At 33.9% G+C, this 27,453-nt stretch overlaps 1 protein-coding gene across 1 annotated transcript in view; it reads right to left on the reverse strand.

Annotated features, from left to right (window-relative positions):
• The window catches only part of LOC143249705 (neurotrimin-like), a 110,381-nt gene extending 87,702 nt beyond the window's left edge, over positions 1 to 22,679 (reverse strand). Inside the window, exon 1 of the mRNA XM_076500017.1 lies at positions 22,234 to 22,679. Coding sequence (XP_076356132.1) covers positions 22,234 to 22,375 — 142 coding nt within the window. The 5' untranslated portion in view covers positions 22,376 to 22,679. The remainder of the gene's footprint in view (positions 1 to 22,233) is intronic.
• Positions 22,680 to 27,453: the final 4,774 nt, after the last annotated feature.

The following is a 27,453-nucleotide window of genomic DNA, read 5'->3' on the forward strand; positions in this document are numbered from 1 at the left end:
GATATGTCTTCAACTCTTCTCCTTTTTTGTCTTTTCTTACTTGGCAGAGAACGATCCAGTAGAAGACATTCCATATGATCAGATTTCGTAATATGGCAGAGAACGATCCAGTAGAAGACATTCCATATGATCAGATTTCGTAATATGGCAGAGAACGATCCAGTAGAAGACATTCCATATGATCAGATTTCGTAATATATCAACCAGCTAGTCATTATCTAAGCCTGGTGTGGTACCATCATCTAATCCGTCATTTTCATAAAATTACTTTGACTTCAACCGGGTATTAACAACCATCCTTTTATGTAAAAGTATTTTTCTTGTTTAAGTTTTTTCACTGTTTGAAATTACTTAATATGTTTACAATGGACTCAAACTACATTGTTTAACTCGTTAAGAAGGTCTTTCTGAGTTTGCCTTTTAGGCTCCACCAACTAAAACAAGTAAACACAAACTGCTGTGGCAAGATGTATAACACTTCATTAGTATGTTTATTTCCGTAAAACGTATAATGAACAACTAATACAAACATCGAGGCCTGGCATGAGCAAACGGTTAAGGCACTCGACTTATAATCTGAGGGTCGCGGGTTCGAATCCCCGTCGTACCCAACACGCTCGCCCTTGCAGCCGTGAGGGCTTTATTATGTGACGATGAATCACACTATTCGTTGGTAAAATAGTAGCTCAAGAGTTGGCGGTGGGTGGTGATAACTAGCAACTTTCCCTCTAGTCTTACACTCCTAAATCAGATACGGTTAGCCCACATAGTGTTAATGTAGCTTTTCGCTAAATTCAAAACCAAACAAATATCAAATGGAAAGGACAAATTTCAAAATAAAACTGAAAAACGTATCTCTATAAATTATTTGAATTAATTATTTTTTAAAACTCATTATGTGGGTAACATTTTGAAAACCAGACCCAAAATTCGAACGCTTTCGAAAAGTTGACTATTCTTCAATAGTCACCTATCCGAAAACGCTCGAGTTCATGGTCTCGTTTTGAAAATATTACTACTTTTGTAGGTGATCCTGTGTGCTGAATACTTAACCTAAACTTGTGTGGGTAGCTTTATATCCACCATAACAACAGTCACTATTATACAAGACTCACCTTTTATAAAATTTGAAAAAGAAAAAGCTTACAATATTTTGATCGAAAGTCCAAAATTGAGAATCTTCAAAACGGGAATTATCGATGACGTCATAGAACTTTGTCGCAAAGAAAGAGTTCCCACAGAGATTTAGTTTCAAATGTATATTTTATTACTGTAGTTTCAATAAATGAAAGAGCTTTTTTCCTACTATGAAACCTTGTAACTGACTGTCATATACACTAATAGTACAATATTAAACAACTGTTCAAAAGATGTATTTATGATGAAGGTATTCCAAAAATTCGTAAAGGCACAGGCATATCTGAAACCCAATGAGAATTATTTCTAGAAAGTCCTATTTATTTTTCATATCTATTGATTTTAATAGTCATGTGAATTAAATGAATGCTTCCATATACAGATTGACAAATGTTTATTTAAAACCTATGCGAGTTTTTTTCTCTGCTTGTTTTTTTTTTTTAATTTCGCGCAAAGCTACTAGAGGGCTATCTTCGCTAATCGTCCCTAATTTAGCAGTGTAAAAATAAATGGAAAGCAGCTAGTCATCACCACCCACCACCAACTCGTGGGCTACTATTTTATCCATGCGGTTTTACACTCCAAAACAAGTCTTGCTTTTATTTTCAAGGTTAAAGGTTATGTACAATAAGCACGCTTTTCTTGTTATTCTGAATTAATAGTTTAGTAAAACTAATTTTTTTCTACAGAAAAAGGCGAAAGGATTTAGATTCAAAGGTAAATGTTCAGTTAGTAAAAAAAAATTATAAAGTTGAAGTGTCAAGTAACAGTATGCTAATTCATTTAAAATAATGGCAAACAGAATTGAGTGACAAACATTGAAAAAAATTCATCACTGCACCATTGCTAACCTACGTCATGACCTTTAGGAGTAAGCTGTAAAGTCATAATAAGTCATAAAATGAGATGAGCCTCACACTAACCAACTCACTGAAGCACAGGTTCCTTACATTTGAAGGGCTCGCTGTGTGTGTGATTAGTCCTGGAGCTGAGTTCCATAGTTTTCCTCTCGGTTCCTTCTGAGACGGGAAATCTGTGGTGTATGTCAGTACAAAAAAAAAAAAAAAAATCGACTGGTCAAGTCGATTTCAATTAACCGTTGTCGTTGACATAGGCTGTTTTTCTTTCTGATCGTAGAAATAAGAGAATTCGGTGCGACTATATTTTTAGTTTTTTTTTTTGTCATTATTGCTCATTTTCTTTCTAAGAATGATAAAAGCTTGTCTTACTGAAATCTCTTATTAAAAGAAAAAAAAGTCGTGAAAAGGACTGTACCAAGTTCCTAAGTTCTACTTGGTGCACGTGAAATAATTACAAGGAATGTCTGCCTGTCATTCTAAGGTCAGTTTGAGCCTGAAGGTCATAATGCTTGAGCCGGAAGGCGACTTACTGATTTAGGTCATGAATCAGACAACAGACTATAGAATCAGTGATGGATACAATGAACATCGAGATTTCATTTTTGGAATGAGTCCATGTACGAGACCATTTGTGTTTCCACCACTTTGAATATGTTGTTAGTTTTATCTGAGTATTTATACCAGAGTTCTACACAACAGTTTTCGAATAGTCTTGAAGTTTCCTCATTTGTGTAGTTATAAACATTTAGAAATTGCCAATTTATCAGACGTCTTTCGTGAGAAACACGCATTAAAACAGATTTTTTTTTTTAAATGTATTCATTGGCTGTTTGTTGCAAAACTAATAGGGCCGTCTTCTATGCGAATACCTTTAAGTTATATTACTTTAATGGTTTTAATGGAACTGACATTTCAAGGTTTTCATTCAAAAATAACTTAACTCGAATAATATCCGTTTTAATTAAGATTGGGTTTCAAAACTAATAAATGTTAATGTCTTTTTTTTTTATTTATCATGTACTACAATTACTATACGTTAACTTAATACACAACATAACTGTTGGTATATTGATTTTATAAGCGTTATAGTTAATTAACAGTATTCTATGTCACCTAAGCTTATTACTTACTTATTACTCAGCAGATATCCCGATGTGGCTTTGCTATAAGAAAACACACACACATTACTTGTCAAATTAAGTTTTAAAATTTTGAAATTAATCTACATTCTCAATAGAATACATTATGTTTTGTTGTCACAAACGTTTATCTCTATTTTAATTTGTTCAGAACAGCATGTAAAGAAAACGATGCATCTTTTAACAGACCAGTATTTTAAAACTGTCGTGATGAAAGACGGATACACGTCTTAGATAAAACTTGGATTACGTTCGTAAAAGAGCGACTGCTTACAAGTTTGTCTACAAAGTAAAACTTAGGAAAGAGATAATATACGAACACCCCGTAAAATAACACTAATGAATAAACTTGAGAGCTGAAAGTTCTCAACAGAATATCTCTGATCTCGGAGCACAGTATCTTACCTCCTGGTAAGAATATTTTGCATTCCCAAGGGATCTTATTAAACAGAGTAACCGGAGAAGACGCAAGTTTTGCAGGAAAAACAACATAACAAACGATCCTAACATACAAAATTTAACGGTCAATTTTCTCTGGAAAGTTTGTCTGTCCATTTGATACACTTTCTGTGCCCGTTCTTGCTTTATTCACGTTCAAAAGTTATTACAGAAACATGTTCATGTCCAAAGCAACGTCTCTAAGTGCCCCTGGCAACAGAATAACAAGTCTGTAAGATCCCACAAAAGAGAAAAAAACAACAACAAAACTGTCGACAAGATGTAGAAACGAAAAGTTCTATGATTTCTATGTTAAAGATCCCTCGAGCATGTTAAAGGATTACAGTAGGTTCTGTTAAGAGTGTAAAAAGCATGGTCTTTTTGAAACCCCTGCTTTTTACTGGTTTTAATTAAAAGTTATGGAACGTTTCTATGTGCAACGTGTTCGTTTTAGCACCATTACTCCATCTAGCGTGAGTGTGTGTCTCGGCTATAAGGAGAAACATGGTATTTTTTGTTCATGTTTTATTGGAGCATAGATAATACCAGGTTACGAACACCTTCCCTGTATCGGCGTTAATAATTTGATAACTAACAATCACAGCATGAAACTTTTTGTTGTTAGACGACCAACGTATGACACAAAATGGCTTTTCAAGTAACTTTAAAAACTACCTTTTACAGATCTGTTAGTTTAAACACAAAGAATCTGAAAAAAAATATTACTAAACGATTTCAGAATATACTTTATTTATCAAACGCCAACTATGTGTGTCTTTAAAGTACCTATAATTCATATACACTCCTAGTAGATGAGTACAGCGATAAGTATGCAGATTTACAACCCTAAAATCAGGGGTTCGATTCTCCTCGGTGGATCGTAACATTATAACGTCCCCACTACTGAAAGGGTGAGCATGTTTGGTGTGACGGGAATTCGAACCCGTGATCCTAAGATTAGAAGTCGAGTGCCTCAACCACTTGGCCATGCCGAGCCTAGAGTGGATGGGGTATAGATAACCTAGATTAATTATTTCTATTTTCCAATTCTTTGAATGTTCAAGATTCTATCTTCAAGTTTACACTTCTGTTTTTACAACCTAACTTCACATTTATGGACGTCTTTTCTCAATCAAACAATACAATAAATTGAAGACTGCTCTGTATGAAAAGTGAAAAAGAATCCGCTCATTTTTATGTTACATTTCTCTCAATCCCATCTCTGTCAAAATGATAACATCATTAGTCAGATTGACAGAATCAATATCATTCGTATCGACAGCAACGAGGATTCAATAGGCCTTAAGAATCTCCCTTAGCTATCGACATTGTAACACGTAACCCTAAGTTTGAGTGATTTTTGTTTAACCGAAATTTTGTCCCAGTTTTGTAACGGTTACCATTTCTATCTTGCATGTATAGTGCTAAACTAATCAAAGTTATTTTACTATCATTTTGACCATCTTCGGTCATCGTCAGGTTCACAAAGAAAGAAAGAGGTAACTGACCGATAGCTTACCACACGTTTGAAGGCGGTTGTGTAACTGAGTGTAGGAATGTAAAAACGTTATTTGCACTTCTAAAAAGTGCTTTCTCTTGCCCATACCAGCCGGTTTTGTTTTTTTACATATATAATAGTTTGGGATATATTTCTAGAATGTTATACCCTTTATTTATAACTTTTATTGCACAAATATATGTGTATATTCTATAAATATATTCATTAATAGTTTAATCAGCCATTCTTATATTTAAAATATTACGTTATGTAATCACTTTGTCACTATTTTATTTTGCAATTATACACGCAAACATTTGCTATATATATGTATTGCTAACAGTCGATTAAAATGAAACAAATATCAAAAGGACGGACTTCCTTAAAAATAGTAAATGCAAACCTCTGACTTATAATATTTTCTAATAAACAAAAACTAAGCCTAAAAATAAATATCAAAAACGCTGCACAACTCCAAAGTGTCCCCAAGATACAGAGTATAATGTGGGATATAAAATGTATCCTAGATTTTGGAGGTGACTGTGGAAGTAGGACCCAGTTACAGTAGGGATACACAGTTTACCAGTCTTAATTTCTTTCCCTAGTCTCAAATGGAGAAATTCATAAAAAATGAATAGTAAATAAAATAATAAAGAGAAATAGAAATTAGGAGAGCGAGATGAGTGTGCCTAAGCCCACAGCGTCCTACATCTCTATCACCCTTCACTGCCTGCAGAGAGTTGAGGAAAGGTGATTGCTCTGTAAATTAAAGAGAAAAAAAATTATAAGGCACAACCACTTAGGGTAAGTAAAACAAACTTAACCCATGAAGTTGGCATTCCAGCCCCAGTTATAGTGGTAAAAGCAGTAATTAGCATCACAATAGGCAAACCTTAGTAATATAAAGAAACCCAACCAGTTATCTGAACTAACTAGTTATAACTCCCAACCACCCAGTGGTTGAAATAAAATATAAACAAAAAAACAACTGAATCCATAATAATAAATTAATAGAGCAATATACTACAAGTTTCAGCCACCTCTAAAATGGCCATCATCTGACAGAATGCAAAATCGTGAAGAAAAACGTTAAATACGTGTATAAAATCATGTGATAAGTCGCCGTTATTAATACTATATTTTAAAATCTCGTAACCTAGCAACATAAGCTATTCTTACGTAACAATTCGTTAAAACAACATGCAAAGGTAAGATCGCCAAAATCATGTAAAAGTAAGGTCTTTTAAACAATATATAAAAAATAATATCGTTAAAATAACATGCAAAGGTTAAAATAACTTGTAAATGATAGTTAAAACAATATACAATGAAAATATCGTTACAATAATATGAAAAGGTAAGGATGGTAAAATAGCATGTATATGTAATTACTTGAGTGGGTTTTATAATTAAACGTATTAACGAGTTCATTAATACATCGTGTGTCGCATACTCTATCCAGTACATGTTTCAGATAATTCGCATTATATAGAAGGCTAGAATATTTGTAGAGAAACAAAATGCACTGTGTATTAAACTATGTTAAATGTTTAGAAAACGAGATGACCAGAATCTCTATGTTTTAACATTGTGATTGCAAAACAGTTGAAGAACTCACGTACTCAACGAATAGTCTTAATGAAGGTAAAATAAATATTTTTAAATGAAATTATGCGACTGATTAAGACATTTTTAACGTCTCTATCATTAATTCACAACACACAAGTGACGTCATCATATATCCACCACAGTAGAGGCATAAATTAATTATTGAAACAAAGTTTTGGAATATTATTATTCGAAACTCAAATCAAAATGACACATGTTTAATCTTACTTCTTACATGTACACTTTCTCTGTATCATACATTTGTGGCAGATTACTTATCAAAATAAAAGGATAATACAGTACTCTGAAACTGAAATTTAAAAGGTTACTCCGATGTCATAGCATGTTGGGCCGTGGTTGAGGCATTCGACTCCCGGTCTAAGGGTCGCGGATCCGAATTCCTATCACACAAAACATACATGCCCTTTTTAGCTGTGGAGGCGTTATAACTTGTCGATCAATCCCACTATTCGTTGGTAAAAGTGTAGCCCAAGAGTTGGCGGTGGGTGATGATGACTAGCTCCTTTCAGTCTAATCCTACACTGCTACATTAGAGACAGCTAACGGAGATAGTTCTCTTGTAGTTTGCGCAACCTAAATAAGAAAAAAAGCAACAATCTTCCCGAAGCATGCGACCAAATGATAAGTCATTGTTTGTGCATTGGTAAGACTTCGTTTGAAGTTTCCTGCATTTCATTTCACGTTTAACTTACGCGTTACTTTACTATTAAATTCAACACAGAACCACACTTTTATTGTGTTCACACACAGGCACACACATATATAAATAAACTACTGAAATAGTTTCTTCAATAAGGATACATGCAATCTCTTCTCATGCTTTTATATTTTATCAGCCTTTTATGAAAGGATAGGGTTCACTGGCTAACTTGATGGAATACATAACAACGCATACCACAAGAGGTGTTCCTATCAGTGAAATACTTCTGTGGGTTCGGAGATGCAAACAGAAAAAAAAGATGAAAAGAAACCAGAAGCGAAACCGTCAGGTTGTTTCGCGTTTATTTCGATTTTCGCCTTTCATGAAGCGAATTTTATCATGAAATCACAGGAGGATTTTAGGCTATTTATATGAAGGTCAACATTCTAGTAGCTTTCAGAATATGAATATATATAAAATCTGTATAATGTAGCTATTTAAACTGTGACATGGTTGTATAAAAGTGAGATGTTTTACCTTCTTTACTTATTTCTTGTTTATTTCATGATTTATGTAATCAAAAGTTTCCTAGATTAGCGTCCATTTTTTTTAAAAAAAGAAAACTCTTTCCTTATTACCGTATTGATTTTTTCAATATTTAGTATTCAGCAAAAGGCACCAGAAAAAAAAAGTTAAACCAGTTCCGTATTAAAAATACAGTGTTTCCATTAAGTTAGCAATCTGCCAATTTACGTTCCAGTTATTTACCTCAAGAAAATTTTAATTAGAAAATGTAGTAATTTTATTCGTCAAATCGATTTGTTCAAAACCAGTAAAATTACATGGAACATAAAATACTACTTTTATCAGTTGACTTTCCTTACTTATTTATGTCAATTTCGCGCATTGTTTGGCAGTCAATCCACTTGTTTTTATTGTCATAAGTGTCTTTTCCTGTATCAGGAAGATGTTTCAGGGAAAGTTATAAAGAAATGTTTGGGAACTACACCAACGCATCAGTAACAGTGACAATAGATACTATGTTAACTTTAAATACTATTGTTTTTACCATAAGCGGAATCGTTTAACATACACCAACTTGCTCTGTTTTTGTACCTCAGGACAGCAGGTATGGATATGAGCACTTTTATTAAACTATAGTAGAGAACAACGTTTCGACCTTCTTAAATCATGTTTAGGTTTGGTTTGTTTTGAATTTCACGCAAAGCAACACGAGAGTTATGTGCGCTAGCCGTTCCTAATTTACCTGTATAAGACTGGAGGGAAGACAGCTAGTCACCACAACTAACCGCCAACTCTTGGGCTACTCTTTTACCAACGAAATGACATTATAACGCCCCCACGACTAAAAGGAAGAGCACGTTTGGTACGACGGGGATTCGAGCCGGCGAACGTCAGATTACGAGTCGTGTGCCTTAACTACCTGGCCATGCCGGGTCCCATCTTTAGGTTAACAAAGAACCTGGATATAACCTAAAAATGTCGAAATGTTGTTCTCTACCTTATTTTAATAAAAGTGTTTACATCCACACCAGCAGTCTTGAGAATACATGCTTACTTCAAGTGAGTTGCTCTCGTCACGAACTGCCCTGTTTTAACTCCTTTCGAAAAATGAATTATTTCAAAAGAATTTTATCACACTGAGGCATTAATACATAGAAATCTCTATGACAATCTGTTGCTTTGAAAAATGCTTTAGAAGCGATTTTTTTGTTTGTTTGTTTGTTTCTTTGGAATTAAGCACACAGCTACACAATGAGCTGTCTGTGCTCTGCCCACAACGTGTATCAAAACACAGTTTCAAGACATGTGGGTCCGCAGACAAAATGCTGTGCCAATGGAGGGTCTTTAGAGAGGGAACTTACTTTAAGTTCTTTTGGTGCACTGTTCCACAAACAAATGACGAATAATCAAGGCAAACCACCCTTCGCATTAGAGGAATTTACAAGGTAGACAAAATATACTCATAATCTAATAATCAATAATTGGTTACTTGTATAAAGTTTGCTGTTTAAACTCTTACCGTATTACATTTGACTGAAATTACAGATTGCTGCTCTTAATTTATTTTTATTTACAGATGTCCAGTACATGTTATTTAAAATAATTATGTGTGTAATAATCCGGGCAGTTAAATACTTTAAGTGAATGTTAAACCTATAAAATAACACTATGTAACAAAAATTTCATAATTGCTTATGCTGTAAAAGTACAGAAAATTTGCATCTTTTCATTTACATAAGGTCTGAATTAAACATATGAGTCAAGATTTACATATATTTGTAATAAAGTTATACAAAAAGTGTTTAGATGTGAGTATTTTTCTTCGAGATTTGCGACCGTAATGTATATCACTTTCCGTATCGGCCCCCAAATAAAGTCTCCCATCACGTTTTCGTTATAAGCTCCTTGCGTAATGTATATCACTTTCCGTATCGGCCTCCAAATAAAGTCTCCCATCACGTTTTCGTTATAAGCTCCTTGGTAGTGGCGTTCAAAGTCCAGTATATCTTGGTGAAAGCGCTCTGAGTATGCTCCCACGTTTTCCTTGAATTTATCAAGATGAGCGTCAAAATTATGGGCTGTCAGGGACATTCTGCAGCCATTTTGCCGCAGTTCTTCACCAGAGCTTCAACTAGTCCCACATAATTTTCGGCTTTGTGATTGCCAAAGAAGCCCCGAACCACTGCGACAAAACTGCCCCAAGCTTTTTGTTCCTTCCTACTGAGCTTCTTGGGGAATTATGTGTCCTTCCTGTCCCAAAGCCAAAGATAACAGGGAAACTTGGTAAAGCCTCCTTGAAGACCCATCAGGAATGCCACCATTTTGAAGTCTCTGATAACCTTCCAGCCATATTCATCATACTTCAAGGCTTCTAGCAAGGTAATGATGCTGTTGTATTCCTCATGGCTCTCTTTTTCCATCTGTACCATCCACAATTAATGTGTAAGAGGTTCATGCAAAATATTTTACATGTGATATTATTATACTATTGGAAATTTTAAAAAAAAAAGTATTTAAATTTTAAAAGGTCTAAAATTTGTATAATGTAAAATCTTACTATTCAAGCACGCAAATATTGTCAGTCTTACCTTCTAGAGTTCTTTTGCAGCGCTCGTAGGTAAAACTAGGTACCCAGAGTTTGTCTTGATCCCTGCCAAAATATGTCTTGTAAGCTTCATACATTTTAGCAGATGCTGTAACAGGGTAATTTTTCGCTTTTGTCTCGATAAATTGGCCACATACATAGCAGAATGCGTCTGGAAAATGCTTGCAGCTTCGTGATGCTATCACTGATAAAATCAGATAGGTCTATGTGTTCACTTAGGCAGCTAAAACTAAACTAAAGTGGTAAGTGGTGAGCCTTTTGTGTGTATATATATATATTCCTGTGGAAAGTTCTAGAAAGTTCTAAAAGGTTCTTGAAAATTTTCGTTCGTTCTATAACATTCAAGAAAGTTCTTGAAACTTCTTGTGAATTCGATAAAATTCTCTATCAGCTACTCAGCACTGAATCTACCTGGAACGTACTGGAAAATGGGTAAATTTGAAAATTTCATTATCCAGGTCACAAAAGCAAAGTTTGAAGAGAAAAATAGGTTTTTCCCGTTTACATTAGATATAAGCAATAGGGAAATAACACTTTCTGCCCAGAAACAAGAAAAAGTAAATATTTTATTACATAGTGTAATTAATGGTTACATATAAGTTTAGTTAGATGTAGTAAACGGGGAAGTATGGTTGTTTGTTTGTTTTTGAATTTTGCACGAAGCTTCTCGAGAGTTATCTGCGCTAACCGTCCCTAATTTAACAGTGTAAGACTAGAGGGAAGGCAGCTAGTCATCACCACCCACCGCCAACTCTTGAGCTACTCTTTTATCAACGAATAGCGAGATTCACCGCCGTATTATAATGCTCCCACAGCTGAAAGGGCGAGCACGTTTGGCGCGAAGTGGATGCGAACCCGCGCCCCTCAGATAACGAGTCGCACGCCTTAACACGCTTGGCCATGCCGGGCCAGGGTGAAGTATGGTATTTCTATTTGTTACATATACAATGTATATGAATAAAAACAAATTTAAATACTGATGAATTTTACTATTTTAATAAAATCAAACCAGGGTTTTAGCTATTTCATAAAATTGTTGAGAATAATTAATAATAAATAATTAATCAATAATTAAGTTTCATTTATAATTCTTAAGTTGCTTATTTTTTAGTTTTTCGCTCAAAGCTACTCAGATATTTGCGCTCAGTCGTCCTTAATTGTGGAAGACAGAAAGAAGACAGCCTGTTAACAACGTTCAACGTTAATTCTATGACTACTGTAAATAAACAATGGTATGTAACTCCAAAATACGTAACACTTTCTTACATCAACAGGACGCGAACCATGTATCCTCAAATTCACAGCCTGGAAACACTAACCTCGAGGCATTATCTGGCCATTCAGTATTTGTTAAGAATTTTTCGCAAAACTGCACGAGGGCTATTTGCGCTAAGCGTTCCTAATTTAATAGTATAAGATTATAGGAAAGAGAGTTAGAATATTACCAGCCTCCGCCAGTTTTGGGGCTACTGTTTTATAAATAATTAGTGGGATTGACTGTCACTTATAACGCCCCACGGCTGAAAGGGCCATTGAGGGATTATAATTTGCAGGATGTTTAATGGAAAGAGAACTCGAATTCGCTCCGCTTGTAAGGAATATAAAATCCTAAAGGACAACGCAATTAATTTAAAAGAAATTTTATTCTAAAAATATGTCTCACAGTTCCTTGATATTGTAAAGCAAGACCACGTAAAATATCGTCATAAACGTGATTTGTTCGTTACCATAGAAATGTTTTTAAATCTCATCCAAAGTAATCTTGGCCTTCGATCGTGAAAACCTTTCGAACTTACCTTTTACATTCAGATCACGCCACACCTTTAACTTCAATTTATAATGTTTTCCATTACATTTTTTTATTTTACTGAACACAAAGCCATTTAATGTTTCCATTGTTCTTTATATCTGATGCAATTACTACACGATATGTCAATACATGTATATTACGTTATTCCAATCTCATTGTAATACTATCACTAATTTTCTATAGGACGTAGAAAATAAGACCTGTGAAACTTGAAAGAAAGTACAACTCGCAACAACATTGGCCAACGGAATTCAACGTTTTGCGAATTACTTCTGAGTTTATGAATAAGATTCTCGAATAATTAGAACAGAAAGATCCATCAGTAAGATAAAGATCGGTTAATATATTTGTTGGTAAAGATATACACGTGTAGACAGATAGATACAACTTTTAATTCAGCTATTAAATCCGGTACGCAGTCGAGGTGACATTTAAGATACTTACCCTTAAAATTGAAACACTAGATCACAAACAATACGTATGATTTCATCGCATACTCTAAAACTTCTAGTGTAAGATTTATTGTGAAAAAAGAAACTATTCATACAATTTCTTAAATATATGAAACAGATGGCAAAAATAATAAATGTATTTTGGAACTACCTCGAAGTTATATTAGTATGATAGGCGATTCGTGAAGATACTAAACATTGTAGAGTAGCACATTTAAACCTTTGGTACTCATCTAGCATGGTAACTTAATATGTAGCGAAGAGTGTCCATCTTCTACTTTATAAATAGTGTTAGAACAATATTCGACAGTGCTGTCATCTAGCGAGTGAGACCACACGATCGTCGCGTAACTTTCTGTATAAACTTGCATTTATAATCATGAAAATACTGAGCAGTATGGTTAACTGGTGATATAGATCTATATTTTATCTTTCTATAAGAATTTATGGTTCATCTTTATAGTCACAACATACCACGTAAAGTTATGATCTTAAAGCATTGTCTTATCTCTGAAATAAGTTAAGTCATCATCAGAGTAAATATCCAATGTAATCTTATACACTTTTTACCTTTCTACGACAAATGTAAAAACATTATCTTTATAAAAATACCATAAATGTTATCTTCTGATAATATAATCTTGTATTTCTTTCTTCTCTCTTGACAAGCTGAGGTATATTATCTCTATGATAAACGTACTACTAATGTTGTCATTTGACAGTATAGTCTTATCTTACTTTCTTCTCTCTCGACAAGTTGAGGTATATTATCTTTATGGTAAACGTATTACTAATGTTGTCATTTGACGGTATAGTCTTATCTTACTTTCTTCTCTCTCGACAAGCTGAGGTATATTATCTTTATGGTAAACGTACTACTAATGTTGTCATTTGATGGTATAGTCTTATCTTACTTTCTTCTCTCTCGACAAGCTGAGGTATATTATCTTTATGATAAACGTATTACTAATGTTGTCATTTGACGGTATAGTCTTATCTTACTTTCTTCTCTCTCGACAAGCTGAGGTATATTATCTTTATGATAAACGTACTACTAATGTTGTCATTTGACGGTATAGTCTTATCCTACTTTCTTCTCTCTCTACAAGTTGAGGTATATTATCTTTATGGTAAACGTATTACTAATGTTGTCATTTGACGGTATAGTCTTATCTTACTTTCTTCTCTCTCGACAAGTTGAGGTATATTATCTTTATGGTAAACGTACTACTAATGTTGTCATTTAACGGTATAGTCTTATCTTACTTTCTTCTCACTCGACAAGCTGAGGTATATTATCTTTATGATAAACGTACTACTAATGTTGTCATTTGACGGTATAGTCTTATCTTACTTTCTTCTCTCTCGACAAGTTGAGGTATATTATCTTTATGGTAAACGTACTACTAATGTTGTCATTTAACGGTATAGTCTTATCTTACTTTCTTCTCTCTCGACAAGTTGAGGTATATTATCTTTATGGTAAACGTACTACTAATGTTGTCATTTGACGGTATAGTCTTATCTTACTTTCTTCTCTCTTGACAAGCTGAGGTATATTATCTTTATGATAAACGTACTACTAATGTTGTCATTTGACGGTATAGTCTTATCTTACTTTCTCTCTCGACAAGCTGAGGTATATTACCTTTATGGTAAACGTATTACTAATGTTGTCATTTGACGGTATAGTTTTATCTTACTTTCTTCTCTCTCGACAAGTTGAGGTATATTATCTTTATGGTAAACGTATTACTAATGTTGTCATTTGACGGTATAGTCTTATCTCACTTTCTTCTCTCTCGACAAGTTGAGGTATATTATCTTTATGGTAAACGTACTACTAATGTTGTCATTTGACGGTATAGTCTTATCTTACTTTCTTCTCACTCGACAAGCTGAGGTATATTATCTTTATGGTAAACGTACTACTAATGTTGTCATTTGACGGTATAGTCTTATCTTACTTTCTTCTCTCTTGACAAGCTGAGGTATATTATCTTTATGATAAACGTACTACTAATGTTGTCATTTGACGGTATAGTCTTATCTTACTTTCTCTCTCTACAAGTTGAGGTATATTATCTTTATGGTAAACGTACTACTAATGTTATCATTTGACGGTATAGTCTTATCTTACTTTCTTCTCTCTTGACAAGCTGAGGTATATTATCTTTATGGTAAACGTATTACTAATGTTGTCATTTGACGGTATAGTCTTATCTTACTTTCTTCTCTCTCTACAAGTTGAGGTATATTATCTTTATGGTAAACGTACTACTAATGTTATCATTTGACGGTATAGTCTTATCTTACTTTCTTCTCTCTTGACAAGCTGAGGTATATTATCTTTATGGTAAACGTATTACTAATGTTGTCATTTGACGGTATAGTCTTATCTTACTTTCTTCTCTCTCGACAAGTTGAGGTATATTATCTTTATGGTAAACGTACTACTAATGTTGTCATTTGACGGTATAGTCTTATCTTACTTTCTTCTCACTCGACAAGCTGAGGTATATTATCTTTATGGTAAACGTACTACTAATGTTGTCATTTGACGGTATAGTCTTATCTTACTTTCTTCTCTCTCGACAAGCTGAGGTATATTATCTCTATGGTAAACGTACTACTAATGTTGTCATTTGACGGTATAGTCTTATCTTACTTTCTTCTCTCTCGACAAGCTGAGGTATATTATCTTTATGGTAAACGTACTACTAATGTTGTCATTTGACGGTATAGTCTTATCTTACTTTCTTCTCTCTCGACAAGCTGAGGTATATTATCTCTATGGTAAACGTACTACTAATGTTGTCATTTGACGGTATAGTCTTATCTTACTTTCTTCTCACTCGACAAGCTGAGGTATATTATCTTTATGGTAAACGTACTACTAATGTTGTCATTTGACGGTATAGTCTTATCTTACTTTCTTCTCTCTCGACAAGCTGAGGTATATTATCTCTATGGTAAACGTACTACTAATGTTGTCATTTGACGGTATAGTCTTATCTTACTTTCTTCTCTCTCGACAAGCTGAGGTATATTATCTTTATGGTAAACGTACTACTAATGTTGTCATTTGACGGTATAGTCTTATCTTACTTTCTTCTCTCTCGACAAGCTGAGGTATATTATCTCTATGGTAAACGTATTACTAATGTTGTCATTTGACGGTATAGTCTTATCTCACTTTCTTCTCTCTCGACAAGTTGAGGTATATTATCTTTATGGTAAACGTACTACTAATGTTGTCATTTGACGGTATAGTCTTATCTTACTTTCTTCTCACTCGACAAGCTGAGGTATATTATCTTTATGGTAAACGTACTACTAATGTTGTCATTTGACGGTATAGTCTTATCTTACTTTCTTCTCTCTTGACAAGCTGAGGTATATTATCTTTATGGTAAACGTACTACTAATGTTGTCATTTGACGGTATAGTCTTATCTTACTTTCTTCTCTCTCGACAAGCTGAGGTATATTATATTTATGATAAACGTGCCATGAATGTTGTTATTTGGCGATATTGTCTTATCTTTCGCCCTTCTATCTCTACAAGTTGAGTAATATTATCTTTATAATAAACATATCATGTGTGATGTCTTATGCTCATTGCACCCTCTATGGAAAGTTGCGGATAACCGTATTATTAATTTGTTACTTATTAATAGATGTCACTTTAAACCAGATTGATATGTACTTTCGAGCTCTTAATTTTTATTATTTTAATTATATAAACTTTAGAATAAATTAGAAGTCAGAAATGAATTGTTTATGTCCAACAGGACGATTTGAATATGCGATTTATTTAGTGATAGTTTAACACAATAAGCTTTTGTATGGTCACAATGACTCATACGTAATTGTGTAATACAACTGGTTGTTCTTAAGAAAATATTTTTTAAAAAAATGTTCAAACCTACCAATACGTAGGTAATTGTACTTTTATGATCATAACTCTCAAACGATTTGATTCTCAGACGAATCAGAAATTTCAGATTAAAATACTTTTTTTTTAATTCTGATGTTCAATTTGTGACATGTTACCTGCTACAAATAATCAGCTGCGATCGATTCTTCTGAATATGTAATCTCTATTAGGTGGTTTCAAATCCCACATGAAGATTGGAAGCTATCAGACTAGTTGGTAAGCGTATGTAGGGTTGGTAAATATTCGATTATTCATTGTCAACCCATTTGTTTAGTTGAGATGGTAGAATAAATAAATAAATACAGATCTTTGTTTTGTTATTAATCTTTTCAACATTGTATTCAGATGGTTGAAACAGATTTGTTAAGTAAAATGAATCGGTATATAAACGATTTTCTCTTGTTTTCCATTTATTGTTCGTCTTCAGATCTATGATAAATTGGTACGCACTTAGAGTCGATTATGTTTACCGAACGGATTTGTTCTGTAGCCATAACGTATTCATTCACTATGTAAACAGCTTAATTTATTTCAGGTTCGTACAACAGTCACAAGGCAAGCAATTCTGGGGAATATGTGGAAAATATTAAATTTTGTTGTAAGAGGTATAAACCTAGTCTTATAGGAAAGAGCAAATGTTGTAGCTCGTAGAATGCAAAAACGCAAAAAGAATCATTTTATTTGTTTACTTCAGATCTTGCTATTACAGAGAATTATATAATAGATAAAAGATGAACCGCTGTTCAAAATTATTTTTTGAATAAGTTAATCGGTTTTTCGTCCTAACTTTTTTTAATATTTCACTTTAAATTAAAAAAAAATTATGGTAAAAATAGCTTATTTTGATATCTTATCTTCTTAAAAACAAAACGAAAAATACGATGAACCTACCGTCATATAATGTGGTGACTTTAATTAAAGTAGCGAACGTGCACATCATATCACTGTTACCAACTATTTCCGTTTAAGCTCAACAGTAAAATATGGATTTATGTGTGGCTAACGGTCAGTACAGAAAAATATATATAGAAATGACTGTAACTAATTTTCGTCTCTTTTGATTTTTGTTTCATTTAAATTACATACTATTGTTTCATTGGAGATTGCTTCTTCTTAAAATGAAACCTAGCTTATTAAAATAATTTGAAAGAGAGGATAAAAGAAAAAGTGCGGGTATATTCCAGATTTTATTGAAGTAAATGTGAAACGAACATCATAAATAAGTCTATTTTCATACATCCATATACATTTATTTGTTTGAATGGCATCGTGTGTCAATGCACAGTCGATTGTAGAACACTACGTTATAAATGGAAGAAAAACCCATGATTTTAGCGTTGTAGATCCGTAGATTTACCGCTCTACCGGTGGGGGAAAGATGTCAGAGACTCATATATATATTAAAAACATCATACACAAAACATTTGGCTCTTTAGTGGCATAGCAGTATGTCTGCGGGCTTACAACGTTAGAATCCGGGTTTTGATACTCGTGGTGGGCAGATCACATATAACCCGTTGTGCTGTTTTGTGTTTAACTTGACACAAACAAACAATTTTACGTTTAATGTATTTCGCAACTAAGGAAGTAAATCTTTTTATTTTTTATTTCTAAAGTTCTCTCTGAAGATGTAAAAACTTTCATTGACTTAACTCATATCAAGTTTCAATTTGTATAAAAAAATCGAATTTTGCAAAGTTTACACAAAACAGATACAGTCAGAATTTTAGTTTCCTCATTTCTCGGTTTGTAAGAAATATTATTTTTTGTTATGTTTAACCCTCTAAATACATATAGTTCTGTCACTGAGTGGTGTATACCGGTCGTATCAAACAGCTTATTTGCCATGGCCAGATGGGTGTTATAATGTGACGATCAATCTCACTATTCATTGGTAAAGAGTGGCCCAAGAGTTGGCGGTGGGTGGTGATGACTAGTTGCCTTCTCTCTAGTCTTAAACTACTAAATTAGGTGGACTCAGCATATAGCTTAATGTGGCTATACTGTAAGAAAACACACACACACTGCTAAATTATGGACGGTTAGCGCAGATAGCTTTGCGTAATAAACAAACTTATTTGCCAGATTCTTTGAAAGAAGGCATACACAAATATTCTATTTTAAATTTATAAAACGAGTCCATAAAATTGAAAAAAATAAAAGACTGTTGCATTTTGAGCCTTTCCTAACAAGAGAAAATTGGGCGATTTAGATGTTTGGATTCAAATTAACTTAAAAATATCCAGTTTTATCCAAAAATTACTCAATCTATCATAAATTGTGATTTTACACATACAGAAATCAGTATGATGGAATTGATTTTATCCAAGCATTTTAATCTTTTGTGTACGGGGTTTTATACCAGCGTTCCTAAATATAAACAGTTAAGGTTTTTGTTAATAAAATTGAAAAGTAAGTGTCGTTGGGGTGTGGATCTTAAAATATGTTTAATTTAAAATTTAATTATATTTGCGATTAATTTATTTTTAATGTTCAATTTCATAATATTTATTTTCTTAATTCACTTCAGAAAGCAAAAAAAAATGAAACATTGTACAATCTATGTATTATTGAGAACTCCCTGGAGTACTCTTCAGGTGAACGTGTTAAATAAAAACTGGTTTCTAACAAAAGATAGGAAAATATGTTTCTGTATTTTTACACAATATAATAAACATTGAAAGTGCAATAAGAGAATATAAAGGTGCCAATACGGAAGAAAGACTTACTGTTTTTAATAATTCTATCACTATACAATTAAATGGGGGTTACAACCCCCTCTTGGCCTTCCTCGTGTTATCTTATATCAGCTTATCAAGTTCTGATTTGGTATTTCCCGAAATTAGATACGAAATTACAAGGGGTCTAACTCCCTCTGGACCTTCCTCGTGTCATCTTGTATCAGCATACCAAGTTCTGATTTGTTATTTTTCGAAATTAGATACGAAGCTAGAAAAAATCTAACCCCCCTCTTGACCTTTCTCATCTTGTTTCATTGTGTCACATTTGGTGCTGATTGACCCAGAAATGTGGAAACGTACGAGTAACAAATACACACACGCATACTAACGTTTATTTACAGAAATAGATAGCTTATAAATATGCTTCTAATATAACGTAGAATATAATTTATATATTCTAAGTTCCACTACAGTTATCAAAATTTTTTACATATTATTGAGCATGGAAAAGAACGTGTAATATTTAGTCCGTCTTTATGTATGAACATTAATCAAAGAAATTTCTTTAGTTGTATATTCTTTGTTTTTTGTGACTATTTATATTCTGTCACAGATATTGTACGGTCCTGTGTCTGCACAGCTCAGATAAACGCGAAGAAAGAAACCCTGACGAAACGAACAAGGGATCAATAAGGTTTGAACATAAAAACATTTTAAAATATTAACTAATAACACGTTTATAGTGTTAAAAATTATATTGTTCTCAAGAATGTAAAACTTGAATTATCTTCTGGAGATAAGGTTCTCTTCACAAAATAGAATAATGTTTCAATATGTTATCTTGGCGTTAGAGTAAAGAGTTGTATTAATATGGTTTGTGGACTAAAGTAAGAGAACGTTACTAAAACCACCCTAATATCAAGTGTTTCTCAAGATGCTCTGATACCAGGGTATTGAGTGCCACTAAAATTGTCTTAGTAATAGAGTATGAATTATTACTAGAGTTGCGGTTACAATAGACTAACGAGTGTTATTGACTTTTAGTTATTAGTACAAACTAACTGGAGTACACACTTGTCGGAGTGGTGAAATAAAAACTCGCTTCTAACAAAAGATAGAAAATTGTGCTTTTCTTTTTTCCCTTAAAATAATGAACATTAAAGTTGCAACGAAGGAAAGACATACTGTTTTCAAAAACTCTCAATGTGAAATTTCGTTTGTTTGTTTTGAATTTCGCACAAAGCTACTCGAGGGCTATCGGTGCTAGCCGTCCCTAATTTAGTAGTGTAAGACTAGAGGGAAGGCAGCTAGTCATCACCACCCACCGCCAACTCTTGGGTTACTCTTTTACCAACGAATAGTGGGATTGACCGTAACATTATAACACCCCCACAGCTGAAAGGGCGAGCATGTTTGGCGCGACGGGGATGCGAACCCGCGACCCTCAGATTACGAGTCGCACGCCTTAACACGCTTGGCCATGCCGAACCGCAATATGAAATTAAATAAGGGATCTAACCCCCATCTCGAACTTCTTCATGCCATCTCTTATCAATACGTCAACTAGTAGTAGTTTGGTAGGTTTCTTTTTTCCGAAATTAGATAAGAAATTGAATGGGGATATAACCCCCTCTTCACCTTTCTCATTTCATCTTATATCACTGTGTCAAGTTAGGCGCTTACCGAACAAGAAATATGTAAACGTGTAAACAACACATGGCTGAAAGGAACGAACAAACAGACACAACACAACATAGCTTTATATATTAGATTAAATAAAATAATTTCCTGAAACTGTTTGTATATTAAATCCCCTTATTTTCATAGGTTATTTCATAACCTAGAATACTGTGTGAATCGGGAGTGTCCTTGGTATTAGAGAACATTGATTTAGCTTCGTCAAAAACTGATAGTGTTTCATATGGACATACTTATCTTGAAGTTAGGTTCTCGTATAGTTTGGTAAAATTACACAAACAACTTCCTAATAATGTTATCTTGGAAGTTAAATTAACATTGTTATTAGAGTGGCTTTAGGAGTAATATCATTCATATTAAATGAAAATTCCTTATTGTACTAACGCACAACAACGTATTAACAACAATAGAATTATTTTATTATTGTACATCGTCGTGAATTATTACTCAGAATTCACTTGACATTACGAAGAGTCGGGTATTATTGCTTTATAAAGCACTACTAGAATTTATTGTAATCATCATGTTATTAAAGTACACTTGGCACTATACGCTATCATATATTATTGAGTTACTCGATATTATAGACCATCATGTACTGCTAAAGTTATAATAATGGTGTAGAAAAAAAATATTTAGACCAATTTGCATCACTCACTTTCCTGTATCATTATAGAAACGCTTATAACTAAGTTGTTTTTTTTATTTTATAATATATTTTATTCAATTATAGTTCTATTAAGATTATAGTAAGTTGATTTACTAGAATTATCCAGAAGGTTTGTATTGTAAGAATTTTCTTTCAACAGAGAATCGTATAATATTAGAATTGTCGACATAATAAAACATTATGTTACTAGTTTCCGTAGGGTTAGAAAACTGGCTTTATCAGAAAGCTCTTATTGATGTAAAAAAATTACATGACCACTAGTTAGGCTGGAGGTATTATGTACTGTTTTGATAATCGTGTATTACTAATTTTACTTTTTATGTGACCAGAGCCATCTGGAATTTAAAGCAACTTATTCACGAATTGTTTCTCTTGGTAAAGAATATCTTAATTTATTACCATCGCCTAGATACTAACTTTAATTGTACTACTCGGTATTTTATTTAGTGGTAATAAAATATTCACTTAATTGGCAAACAGTGTCTGCATAATTAAAACACGAAATATCATACCTGTGTTGTTGTCTGCTTGCCTACAAACAACGTGCCCCAGGATACTGAAGACGACCACTAAGTCTAATATCAAATACGTCGCAGCACACATGCGTTCACTATCTTGTGGTTTGCAAAGCATCCTGTTAGCAACGTATAACATTTATGTTGGCTGGCATGACAACAGTCTCGGACCATACCGACCGACCGAGGTCCGTATGTTAATCAATGGCGAATAAATCTGCCAGAAATTACAAAACTAAGAATCTTATGTAGATCTTGCAACGTTCCCTTTTTCAAAAAGATGTGTACGGTTAACAACGTTGTCCTCACTCAGCCTTCTTTATTCCTACTAGTGCGGTTAATGTGCCTGTGTGCTTGATGGTTAAGTCTGACTCCACACACATCGAAAGAAACGTCAGCTGAGCGTCCGAGACTCTTATCGACTCATGCGGCAGATATCACGTGATTTGATGACGTCACTCCGTCAGCTAATTTGTAATACTAGGGGTCAGTATTGTATCTCATCAGTATGACATAAAATAAATAAACTCTTTTACTTCTGGTTAGTGGTAACAGTGAAGGCTCTAACTTTTTTTCATTTTCAATTACTGTTTCGAGGAAGCTGTTAGTTCCTAGAAACTTTGAAATAATTTTATTGATATCTATATTTATTACTCGAAACAGTTGGTTATTTTTATACGAATATTGCTGCACAATCTTTATAATGCAAAATTAAGTTACAGTCTTTATCTATCACTGCACTTATTTATTTACAAGATACCTAAATTCGCTTACTGACTTTACTGATCGTTTACTGTGATTACAAACATTAACAGCAATCTCAGTACATCGGGTTTCCTTGATATCCTTTATCGTAAATTAAAGTATATTTGAATAGTGAATAACCAATAAGGTTAGCCTTTAACAGGATAAGCATAATCCTGTTTCACACTCATATCTTTAGTAAAATAATTCTACTTTTGGTACATTATTCAAATAATTGATTTCACATTATGTAAGTATAAATATAGTTGAGTGTAGCTCCCCTTTCTCAGTGTTTCAGTCGTAACAGGTTGTAACGTTAAGATCCGAGTTTCAAAACACGTGGTGCACACATCACAGGTAGCCCATTGTGGAGCTTTGTACCATAAAACACGTGGTGCACACATCACAGGTAGCCCATTGTGGAGCTTTGTACCATTAAAACATTTCTACTATTTATGATACAATACAATATTTTTTTTAAATTACCTCTAGTATTAACAGTATTCTTATGTGAAATAAGTGATTCCACCAAAATAAAGATGTTACAAACACTTAAGTCTGTACCCAATTAATAAATACGAGGAAAACAAAGGCCGGCATGGCCAGGTGGTTAAGGCATTCGACTCGTAATCTGAGGGTCGCGGGTTCGAATCCCTGTCACATCAAATATGCTTCCCCTTCCAACCGTGGGGACGTTATAATGGTACGGACAATCCCACTATTCCTTCATAAAGAGAAGCCCAAGAATTGGAGAGGATGATGATGACTAGCTGCCCTCCCTCTAGTCTTACAGTGCTAAATTAGGGACGGCTAGCGCAGATAGCCCATTTGTAACTTTGCACGAAATTCAAAAACAAACAAACAAGGAAAACAAAAACAGTGTTATGTTTCTGTTTAAAGACATGCTGTGTTTATGAATTTGACGACGACATTTGTAATTAAACATATACAATGTTTATGAACTTGATGACATTTGTATTTAACGAGATACCATATTTATGAAAGTGAAGATACACTGTAATTGTATTTAAAGACATACTGTTATAAATTTCACGAGGTTACTTGTATTTAAAGTCATACCGTGTATATGAATTTGAAGACATTTGCATTTAAAGACACAGTATTTATGAATTTGAATTTAAAGACAAACTGTGTTTACGAACTTGACGAGATTATTTGTATTTAAAAACATACTGTGTATATGAACTTGAAGACATTGTCTTTAAATAAAGACATACTGTGTTTAAGAAATTGACGATGGCATTTATGTTTAAAAAATTCGGCCACAAATTTAAGAATATTTATTTTTCCACTTACCGTTTCTTTATTTCAAAGAAAATATATTTTTTATTAAGTTATTATATATTCATATTTCAATACTATATTTTGGTTGATATGTTACTGCTGGCCCGGCACGGCCAAGTGGGTTAACGCATGCGATTCGTTATCTGAGGGTCGGAGGTTCGCATCCCCGTCGACACAAATATGCTCGCCCCTTTTAGCCCAGAGGACGTTATAATGTGACGGTCAATCCCCCACTATTCGTTGGTAAAAGAGTAGCCCAAGAGTTGGCAAGAATGGTGATGACTAGCTACCTTCCCTCTAGTTTTACACTGCTAAATTAGGGACGGCTAGCACAGATAGCCCTCGTGCGGCTTTGCGCGAAATTAAAAAAACAAAACATTGTTACTGCTATTTTTCTCGTGCTAGTAATCACATTGAAGAATTAAATATTTTTTTTCTTTGTTCGACAGTAGCTCCATCTGTTGGGAAAATGCCAGCTGGATTATTTACAATTAGTCGAGAATTTTTGCACTCGAATAGCTGGCTAGAGTAGGAAATCTAAAGATCAAGCATATTCAGTGACAAGGATTTGAAACCGCGAGCCACATATTTTGAGCCGACCAAACTAACCACTAGGCTATATCAGACGATGAAATGTAAAAAATCTTCGTCAGATAAATATTTACTTTAATTATTGAGCAAGATTCTTTTTTGTATACTTTACTTTACTTGATAGAATATAATACAGAACAATCCAGAATCAACGTGAAAGAATTATTTGGAAAATGATGTTGAACGCTCTGCACCTTGAACTGTGAAAGCACGACAACAGTTACAGTCAACCTTATTTTTCGATTAAGTGTAGGTGCTGTTTTTTACTTTTCTTATGGTCAGATACTCTGAAATAGAATTCTTATACGTGAACCTTGAGAACTCTGGTCTGGCCTTCTTTTGTTAATTTGTCTTATAAGTGTTGTTTGTTTGTAATTAAGCACAAAGCTGCACAACGGGCTATCCGTGCTGTGCTCACCACGGGTATCTAATTCCGGTTTCTAGTGTTATAAATCCGCAGGAATTCCGATGTGCCACTGAAGGGGGTGGTGGGGTGCGTCGCGTGTGTGACCGCTTACTATTGAAACACCTAATATTGTTGTTCAATGAGTCCCCTTGAATGTTTCACTTGTAGTTTATAAAGAGAATAACTATTGTAGAGTTTGTTTGTAAGGCTACACGAGGACTATCTGCGCTAGCCGTCCCTAATTTAGAAATGTAAGAACAGAGGGAAGGCAGCTAGTCATCACCACTCACCGTCATCTCTTGGGCTACTCTTTTACGAACAAATAGTAGTATTGATTGTCACTTTATTACGTGCTCACGGCTTTAAGAGCGAGCATATTTGGTACGATAGGGATTCGAACCCGCAACCCTCAAATTACGAGTCGAACACCTTAGCCCACCAGACCATGTATTGTAAATAGAAAACAAAAATCAAGAGAAAGTACCAAACATGGATTTTTTAAAAAAATATCTTATTTTTAATAACCTGATGCTTCTTATAATGTATAGTTTAGGGTTACGTTAACTATTTATACAGATATTAAGTGTTGTTTTGTTTTAAAGTCGCTACATCGAATCATTCTCCCTGTATTGAACTTGCATCATTGCAATAGTCCAGTAGCATAGCTTTTATTCCTAAAATCTCCTTCACAAGGCCTTAAAACTTTGTCTGTGGCTACTATAAACGCTTTATAGAACAGATTCGTTTTCAACTGCCGTAGGCGGATCGTACCTTATAAGGTAAATCGGCAGTAAATAGTTTAAAATAAACGCATATTCGAATACAACCTCATATTTTCTAGTTGTTAACATCTAGAAGCACCAACATCTATTTTAAAATGGCGGAACAGCCTGTATTTCATTTCTGTTTACATCGCGGATGGAAGAATGGGCAAACCTCCCAAAAGAGGTGCATGGGCTACTAATTGCTATTATACATATTGTTTTCCACCTGGAAGAGATGCTATTTTAATTATCTTAAAAAATAATGTTTCAAGGTTAACTCTTATTTTCATGTGCCATAGTGTAGCAGATGTATAAAATACATACACCGCTACACAAAAGATAAAAAACAACGCGAAATAAAAATTCGCTCAAGCAAAGTGATGCAGATGTTATTCGCGAAATAAAAATTTGCTCAAGCAAAGTGATGCAGATGTTATTTTCTTCTACGCAATTACAACTTTGCACTCATATCTCGGGCCCGGCATGGCCAAGCGTGTTAAGGCGTTCGACTCGTAATTTGAGGGTCACGGGTTCAAATCCCCGTTGCACCAAACATGCTTGCTCTTTCAGCCGTCGGGACGCTATAATGTCACAATTAATCCCACTATTCGTTGTTAAAAGAGTAGCTCAAGAGTTGGCGGTGGGTGGTGATGACTAGCTGCCTTCCCTCTAGTCTTACACTACTAAATTAGGGACGGCTAGCACAGATAGTCCTCGAGTAGCTTTGCGCGAAATTCAAAATAAAATAAACACTCATATCTGTATTCTGATTTTATCTCCAAGAAGATATGTTCTTGGGTATGTTTTCATATCAGGAATAGCCATTTTGAATCCCTGCTCTTTTGATATTTTTTTTTTAATTTCACTTCGTAGTAGAAACATACATCTTATAATGTCACATGAGGGTAAAATGTTTGTTTTGTTTACTGAGGTTTTGACACTATAGAAAATTTTAATTAATTTTGAAAATTCTAAATACTAATATAACAATGAAAAATAATCTTCATAAGTTTACCTCTTTGAGTGTGGCTACTTTAAACGCACACAATCGCATTGAATCGCATGAGGCGGATGATACGGTATGCGGAGAGTCAACATTCAATGGGTTAATATTCAAAGCCCAACCTTTCTTCCTGCGTTTTCTATAAACCATTTATAATGTATATTGTGATAACGTTTTCCCTCAAGAGTTTCAACAGTTCGATCCGTACGTGTTCGTACAAATAGTATTAAAATATATTTAAATCTCTAGCTGATTAAAGCCTAAAACGATTCAATGAATATGTTGTGAATGCAGCTTGTGTACACGTCACTTGTGTCACTTTTCTAGACGGAAACGCTTCTTCTTAATATTGCATACTATCTGCTAGAACATGGAGATCATTTTTACCACAGACCTCTGTTTTC

The sequence above is a fragment of the Tachypleus tridentatus genome, chromosome 4, assembly GCF_004210375.1.
Source record: "Tachypleus tridentatus isolate NWPU-2018 chromosome 4, ASM421037v1, whole genome shotgun sequence".
In the NCBI taxonomy this organism is placed as follows: Eukaryota; Metazoa; Arthropoda; class Merostomata; order Xiphosura; family Limulidae; genus Tachypleus; species Tachypleus tridentatus.